This window comes from Arachis ipaensis, chromosome B04 (genome assembly GCF_000816755.2).
Source record: "Arachis ipaensis cultivar K30076 chromosome B04, Araip1.1, whole genome shotgun sequence".
Lineage (NCBI taxonomy): Eukaryota > Viridiplantae > Streptophyta > Magnoliopsida > Fabales > Fabaceae > Arachis > Arachis ipaensis.
The window spans coordinates 126,392,957-126,401,763 of record NC_029788.2 but is presented as its reverse complement, the minus strand read 5'-3'; the positions used below and the strand labels follow the sequence as shown (position 1 = coordinate 126,401,763).

General features: G+C 33.2%; 2 protein-coding genes across 2 annotated transcripts in view; one reads left to right on the top strand and one right to left on the bottom strand.

Moving 5' to 3' along the window:
* On the top strand, positions 897–4,620 carry LOC107635281 (beta-glucuronosyltransferase GlcAT14A). The gene is made up of 4 exons (XM_016338708.2): positions 897–1,562; positions 2,125–2,200; positions 2,293–2,408; positions 4,044–4,620. Exons 1-4 carry the CDS (start codon positions 962–964, stop codon positions 4,562–4,564), a joined length of 1,314 nt encoding a protein of 437 aa, XP_016194194.1. The 5' UTR covers positions 897–961; the 3' UTR covers positions 4,565–4,620.
* The window catches only part of LOC107638125 (GDSL esterase/lipase At5g33370-like), a 4,577-nt gene continuing 2,396 nt past the window's right edge, over positions 6,627–8,807 (bottom strand). Inside the window, exons 4-5 of the mRNA XM_016341297.2 lie at positions 8,355–8,607; positions 6,627–7,114 (exon numbers count right to left, since the gene is read on the bottom strand). Coding sequence (XP_016196783.1) covers positions 6,882–7,114; positions 8,355–8,607 — 486 coding nt within the window. The 3' untranslated portion in view covers positions 6,627–6,881. The remainder of the gene's footprint in view (positions 7,115–8,354; positions 8,608–8,807) is intronic.

The window sequence follows — 8,807 nt, the reverse complement described above, 5'->3', positions numbered from 1 at the left end:
TGCTTCAGGTACGAATACTAGGGCTGGAAGTGAGTCGAGTTGAGCCGAGCTAGACCAAATTCAAGTTCGGCTCATGAAAATTGAGCTTGGCTCACGGCTCGACTCATTAACAATCGAGCTTATTTCTTAAGCTCAAACTCGGCTCACCAAAAGCTCACGAGTTGGCTCGAGCTCACGAGCTGACTCAAATAAGAGAAATATAAATACATAATCTATAATTCTATAAAAGTGAGTAGAAAATCGACACATGAGCTCATGGCCTATAGCTAGATAGCTAGATATTATTTAATTATTTCCTTAACATTAAATAATAAATTATCCGTCACAGCTAATGTACTTATACATATATAGATATGTAGGTAATTGAATGACTGTCTAAAGGTATTTGTCTTCATAATTAACATTTAGTACATTATTCTATGTAAAATAATTTACAGAAAATATTATTGGATTTAATTTTATCCAAAGGGAGAAATTTTATATAGTTATACAACCATACATTGTTATAATATTGTGAAATCTTATATATATAATTATGTGATAATATTAACAACTTAATATTCTCTCAGTTTCACATCACAGTATCAAAATTAATCACTTAATAATTACAGAAATAAAGGCTAAAAAAGCTTTAAAACTAGTCAATTATTATTCTAGATATGTTTATCAAAATGAATTTAATATTTATAATTTTTAAAAGTATGCCTTTCTATAAATATAAATATCCTTTCTTATTTTTAAGATTTGAATCCAAAACTTTTTAATTCAAGTATAAGAAGATCTTTCTTGTATTAATTAAATAACTAAACCCTTACACAAATAACGCAATCTTCCAAACTCAAAAGTCAAAACATTCCCATCACGTCCATTGCTCTTAAAACAAGCATCAAACTATTATTACCAATTATTATTATTATTACAGTGTCAGATTCTGAAAACGCAAAACAGAAGAACAGAGAAAATGAAGAAACCAAAGCACCACCTGGCACAGCCACCGTCACCACGGCAACAACGAAGACGCATCGTCGTTTTCAGACTCGGCATTGCCACGCTTCTCTTCCTTCTCACCCTCGTCCTCTTCGCCGCAACAACACTAACCTCTCCCATTCTCTCTTCCTACCTTCTTCCGACATCAATAACCGTCTCCATCACGCGCTCCCTCTTCGTCGAATCCAAGCTCCACGCTCTCCCCATTCCACCGCTCTCCGATTCCGTTCCTCCGCGTCTCGCATACCTCATCTCTGGCTCCAAAGGCGACGCACACGCGCTCACGCGCACTCTCCTCGCGCTCTACCACCCGCGCAACCGCTACATTCTCCACCTTGACCGCGAGGCTTCCGAAACGGAGCGCGGGGAGTTAAAGAGGTACGTGTTTGGACACGCGCTGTTCATGAGGTTTGGGAATGTGAGGTTGATTTCAAAGGCCAACCTCATCACGTACCGTGGGCCAACGATGGTGGCGAACACGCTCCACGCGGCGGCAATTGCGCTTAGAGAGTGGAGCGATTGGGATTGGTTCATCAACCTCAGCGCGTCGGATTATCCACTCGTTACTCAAGATGGTTCGTTACTTTCCCGCCACTTTTCTGATTCATTTATTCGTTCAATAATGTACTGGATGCAAATGCAAGTGTAGGAGTATATATCAAAGCACTTAGGAATGTTTTAGTGATTCCTTTAATGAGTTCAACATATTTGTCCTTATAAGTTTTGATGGTTTGGGAGTGCAGACTAAAATGTCATCTTTGCAAGTTTAAGGATTGATGTGTCATTTGAAAGTTTAGGGACTAACATCTAATAAACAAATACCATGGACTAAAATGGTCATTTAGAATAAGTTTGGGGGCCAATTTGGGATTTAGTATTCAGTAATTTGTATAATTTGTGGTGAAAGTGATAATAATTGGAAATTATAACATGGAATTGATCGAGTTGGGTTGTTTGTATTCACATTTTCTTTGACATTGAGCTGTTTCACTAGTCTGGCTCATGAATTCGATAGGTGGCAAAGAAGAAAAAAAGAGTACAAGGAATCATTTCTTGATATTGATGTTGGTATTCGAGTGGTTTCATACTTGTTTTAGTTGGTGACGGATGATTTGTTTGTGGGTTTTGGTTGGCTAGATATCCTTCACGTGTTCTCAACCTTGTCTCGCAATGTTAGTTTCGTCGATCATACTGGTGACCTGGGGTGGAAAGAGTAAGTGAACTATACCATGTCGTTTGCTGTTGTTCTTTTGTTTGTTTTCCTTATCAACTGGATTTTGTGGCGTGTGTTATTATGTTGTGTAGTCAGTATCGTGCAAGGCCACTAATGGTCGATCCAGGATTGTACCTGGCACAGAAAAAAGATCTTTTCTGGATTACTCAGAAGAGGAGTAGGCCAACACAATTCAAGCTTTTCACAGGTGCCAATCGATTCCTTCTTTTTGTACTGCTTTTGGGTTTCTTTCTTTTGAGTTCTTCATTCTAGCTTATCTTAGGATGTTTATGGTTAGCTAATCCTGTGCCACTTTGAGGATTTTGTTAACTCAATAAAAATGACAGCTCTTTGAAAGTTATTTTGACAAGGAATAGGTTTTAGCTTGGTCTGGAATCTGGACTCTCTTTGTGCCAACAATGCAATCTTTTTTAACATCACGATGAAATTCAGTTATGGAAAAGTCTAGGAGGCCAGCAATTTTATCAAATTCTGGCCAGCATGTAACCATCAAAGAAGAGTGAGCCATTGGATGAAATCTCACATTAATCTCACACCATTAAAAGCCTCATTGATGGCTATTTGATGGCTATAAATCCCAAATGTTGCTGGCCCCCTAGCATTCCTCTTCAGTTATTATGCTTAATTAAGAATCAATTCAAATATTTGTTTTGATAGCATTGTCATTCAGTTTGGGTTCTATAATGTTACCTGCATTCTGAATACCGCTAATCATATCAGCTTTTGAATTTCTTATGAGTAGAGTGGGACTTTTGTTTGTGAAGTTGTAATTTTTAAAACTGCTATGTCTTTTATAGATGCTATACCTCCTCAGCTGAATTGTTTCTGAAATAAATTTGCTTTTCAATGGAAATGAAAAATTAAGAAAGTAACCCAAAGCTATTATTTTATGAAGACTTTACACTTCTAATGACTAGTTTGGAAAGATTTGTAGTCACAGGGCATTGTATATTCTGATTTTTAGCATGAGCTTTTCCCAGTTTACTTTCTATCTTAAGGAATTTGAAAAACTGCTTCAAATACAGTATCTGACTATCTGGTAATACTGCTTGTGGAACCTTAATATCTTTTGAATGAAGGTTATCGTGACCTGTTAGCTACTTTGATTTGCACTGAAAGTTAAAACAAATTAATCAGTTAGTTGAATTATTTGATCTAAGTGAGAGTGATTAGAACATCAAATCATGCCTTGACATCTTACCTTATTGCAATTAAAGATTGCACCTTCCTGAAAGCTACTGGTTATTTCACCATGAAGGGGATTTAGAAAGATGGACCAATTCGTAAGCTGCTAGGGTCAAGCTCCATGATTAGAGTCTCAAATTTGAATTTATCTATCTAGTTTGGAGTGATATGATAGAAATTAGTCATCTTAAATTCTGTGATCATTTAAGTGTTTATTTTTTAGGCATCTTGATGAATGATGACCTAAAAAAAATTTTCCAGGCTTCCTCATTTGGACTGGATCAACTACTCTGGTCTTCTATTTTTGGATATACACAAGGCACAAAGCTGCTTTAGATTTTGCCGTCACTTAGTTTATTTTGCAACATGTTTTACTTGCCAGCATAATGCAGGAAAGAACTTAGCATGTGGATTGCATGCTGCTTGATTATATATACCTTTGATATTGTAATATATTTATTAGGTCTTCTACTCGGAAATAATTGCACTTTGTTTCAAAAACACATAGCATTTAGCCTTGATAAACTTTTTTTTTTCCAACTACACAACCCTCAAATTTGAAACAATGTTTTAGGCTTTGTGTCTGACCTTGACAGCATATTCATATTTTGATTACCTCCCTGTCTCTTTCTTTCAGGTTCCGCGTGGATGGTGCTGTCAAGATCGTTTGTCGATTACATGATATGGGGATGGGACACCCTACCTCGGACCCTCCTCATGTACTACACGAATTTCGTATCTTCCCCTGAAGGATACTTCCACACTCTCATATGCAATGCCAAAGAGTTCAGGAACTCAACTGTTAACAGTGACCTACATTTCATTTCTTGGGACAATCCTCCTAAGCAACACCCTCTCTACCTCATGCCAGCTGATTACGAAAAGATAGTTGGCAGCAATGCCCCTTTTGCCAGGAAGTTCCCCAGAAACGATTCGGTTTTGTTGGACAAAATCGATAAGGAACTATTGTCCAAAGTTGGTGCTGAAAGGGCTGTTCCTGGAGGGTGGTGCATAGGAAGCAGGGAGAATGGGACTGATCCCTGTTCTGTAGTTGGTAATACTACTACTCTTAGACCTGGCCCCGGTTCAGAAAGGCTTCAAACTTTAATTAATTCATTGTTATCACCAGAAAATTTTAAGCCAAAACAATGTGTATAACAAGAATCAACCAGTACTACAATTCTAATTGAGATTTTTTTATTTGTTGCCTGCCACTTGCTTTTGTCTCTATAACACACACGAACTAGTTGAAACTAAAACGAATAGACGTTTATTCTCAATGAACCCAAAAAGTGAAGGCGACAGTTATTTTGAAACGAAAAGAGTATTGATGTGTTAAAAACTCATTCTACTTGAGACTAATGTCGGCCTCTCAAGAGGTTCACTGGTTTAGGAATTCTTCTGTAACAGATGGATTCTTGGTTTAAGTTAATAAGAATGTACCAAAATGATTCTCAAGTGACACATTGGTTTAAGAATTCCTCGGTTATTGATGGATTCTTATTCAAAATAGGTGGGAATTTAAATGCATCCAATTGTCTCTATATGAAACTAATAATTAAAAACTGTTCTCTGACGATTTATATGAATTGATGATTTAATAAGTTAGTTATGTACATTTGTTTTCAGTCAATATATAACAAAGACCTATAAGTAGGAAAAGTCGCTTATTATTATACTTGGTCACTTCATCTAGGAATTAGGATACACGCTAGGAATTTTTTATTTTATCTTGCAACCTTTTTTTTTGGCATGATGCTGATGCAAAAAAGAACTTGTTATCATATTGATTGGATAATGCTGCTTATTGATCGATTAATATACTTTTTAGTAGTTACATGAACATTTTTTCTTATGAGATTTGGTTATTAAAAATCATTGTGACTCTCTCTATTTATATATTCATGTGAAATTGACTTTTCCTTAGGAGAGGTTTGTAATCTGTTTGCATAAGAATATTGAGCGAATGAGTGTAATAAAACAGAGTCTGTAAAATTTTAGAAATAGAGAGAGGAAAATGAGTTTAATACTTTAATTATTGCATGCACTTTATTTCAAAGAATACGTAATATAACGTTTAACCTTAACGCAATCCTCAAATTTTATACGGAATGCATGCTATCTCATGCAAAACCTTTAATAAGGTGAAAAATAAATATATTTAAATAGTTGACAAATATACTTAGCTCTCAGCTTCTAACCATGTACGCTTTTGATGAATAATGATCTGTAAGACACAATTTTGATACTTGTGGCACCTCCAAAAATTAAAATACATATATTGTTATGAAGTGGTTGTAAGATACCTTGTCGCAGAAGAATGACATTAGTTATACGACGAAAACTCAAGTACAGTTAATTTCATGTGAAATTAATATAGTTGAGCGTTATTAAATAATTTAACAAGTTTGACTAAATTATCATATAACGATTCTTAACTATCAACTTTATATAAAATTAACTGCATTTGAATTTCTACCTAGTTATATATGTCATATATACTATCCAATGTCATCTCTCCTGCGACAAGGATTCTTTAACCACTTTGAGCTCTTTCGCTCATATTTTTTCTGCCTTTCATGCACTTATATCATTGAAATATATATAGGCAATACCACAATACGCATGGTTCCAATAACCCTTCTCAATGCTAGCTACATTATTAATTAATTATCTACCAAAGTTGACATTTATTTTGTGGGGCTGTGTGGTCCTAAGAAATAAGTAGACGTACTAAATCAAGTTCTCAGCATTGTAAATAGGGGTGGAACTTGATAAAATATTAGATCAAAGTTAAAAATATTTTTACAATAAAATAAAATTAAAATAAAAATTTTAAAAAAATTAAACTAAAATTTATATATAAAAAATATTAAAATTTAGGGAGATCATTGTCCTCCTTTCTCTCTGAGGCTCCGTCCCTAATTGTAAAATGCATGTATAATAATTTAATGAAATCACCTTTAAACATTAGTACCAATTATGATGCTAGTACAATGCAATGACCGTTGTTACTAGTAAGTCAATGAAAGGTGAAACTGAAAGACACAAAATATCCCTCTAAAATATGACAAAAAATACTAGGTCGTCGTCCNGCATTCCTGATTCCTACTAAAGCCGCAGATAATGAAAGTGGTCAAAATAGACAGGGAACGGAATGTGTTGGGTCAATAGTAGTTATCGGTTCTATCCATCGTTGTGGACATTGAAACATTCAAAATCATTAGAAGTAGTAGACATTTCTCTTCCAACCCCAACCACATATACATCAAATTAACAAGTGACATAACAAGAGAACGAGTCAAATAAAACCGCCACAATAATGATAATAAGACAAGGGGGGCGTCATGGATGTAACATTATTGCCATTTGCCACCTTTCATTGTATAATAACAACTTGTAATATTACAAACAAATAAATAAAAATAACTGAATGTAAATAAATAAATAATATATATCTTCAATTGGTTGCTCATCACGTGGTAGAATCTAATTCCAAAATGGTGCTGAGGTTCATTGGGTTCATGTATATTGTAGAACCTGACATGATTCTTTCGACAATAATTCTATTAGCCCTTTCAGTTGGATGAAATGGATCCCAAAATACAAACGTACTTCGGTCAGGGCACAAGTTGGAGCTTGGTGAACACACACCAAGTCCATTGTAAGGTCCTTGCCCACAACAAGCTACTTTTGATGTTGTGAATCCTGATCAATTCATTGGAATAGCTTCTCATCAAACTTTAATTTCAATGAATAAATGATAAGAGAAGATACAATCAAAGGTTGAAAAGTCTGAGGAGCGAATATTAATTCAGGCAATTAATTTTAAAAAACAGCTAACAATTAAAAAGAAATGGACAATAAAAATAAATATCCCAAATTTAAAACAACGAAACATTCAAAACTTTAGTAGAAAAGATATTTAAAAGTCAAACAAATTAAAATCAATTTACAATATAAAATTTAGGAATTATAATTTAAATAAAAATATAGAATAATTTAAAATTTATATTAGTTATGATTCGGAATTTAAAATTTAATATTTAAATTTTAGGGTGATTGAAAGTGGCGGAGATGGTCGACAACAACAGAAAATAAAGGTGAAACAGTAATCGTGAATAAAATTATGGTGTGAGAGAAAAAATCAAATGAGTAAAAGAATTGGATTATTGTAAAAAATTATTGAATTAAATAATATATTTTGATTCAAAATCCTAAATTAATAATAAATTCTATGAATTATACCATTTTTTTAAATTTAAATCAACTTAATAATGCTTTTTATGTTTGAAATTCCCATTTTTTTACACTAATGAAAGAAAAATAAGTCCTTGTAAAAGTAAGAAAAAAGTTAACATTATGAAATATTTAAAACTTTCATATTATTTAGTAATTGTATTAAAAATAATGTAATAATTAATCATACAAGAAAGTATATAATAAGAACAAGTCAAGTTAATTTCTAGAATAGTTTAGATAATGGAGACCACTTTAATAAAGATACTAAAAATGTTTTTTTTAAGATGTTTATATGTGTCATGTTATTATTGGACATCTTTATTAAATCGGTTAATAATTTATTTTTTAATAAATCAGAACAAAATTGATTTATTATACCAACAATAATAAACCTAATTGTCTGCGTTATAATTATTAGACCTGATTTGATGCGATCGAATTACACAATCTAAATCGAATATCGTTAATTTTTTTGATAAAAAGACAAATATATCTCTAACTTTTTTTTTTTGCACCCTAAAAATTTAAAAATACAATGAGATCCCTAAAAAAAAGTGGATTTATTATTATAGTTATAAAAAAATCAATTTTATTTTAATTTGTTAAGAAATTTAAAAATAACCGGTTCATTAATACGTCCAATAATAATACGACAAGTAAACGTCTCTACAAAAGACTTTTATGGAACATCTCCTTAGATAATTACCAAATGAAGTTGGATTACTGATGAAGTCATTGTGCATTAGTGCAGTGTTAGCAGCGATGAAAACGTGTTTGCGAAGTCTGTTATTGAGGTTTGTAAGCATGCGTTGAAGTTGAGGGTTGTAGAGTGAAGCAGCTCTTTGGAGCTCACGTGAGCATTCACCATCTCTGCTTCTCATTGCCATTTCAGCCGGAGCACAACCCAGTGGACCCGTCCCTGTCACAATTACTCTCCTTCCTCCCATATCATATACTTTCTGCAATAATATAATTCATCAAATTTGTTCATTTTTTCATCAACAAATTTTCATTGCTCTAGACAGGTAAGGGGAACTAATAATAATAATAATAGGAAAAGGAATTTTAAAATTCTCTAGACGAATTAAATTTGTTGCTCTAAATATAAGACTATAGTACTCGTACAATTAAGTTGTATTTTTTTTTTCTTTAATCATAG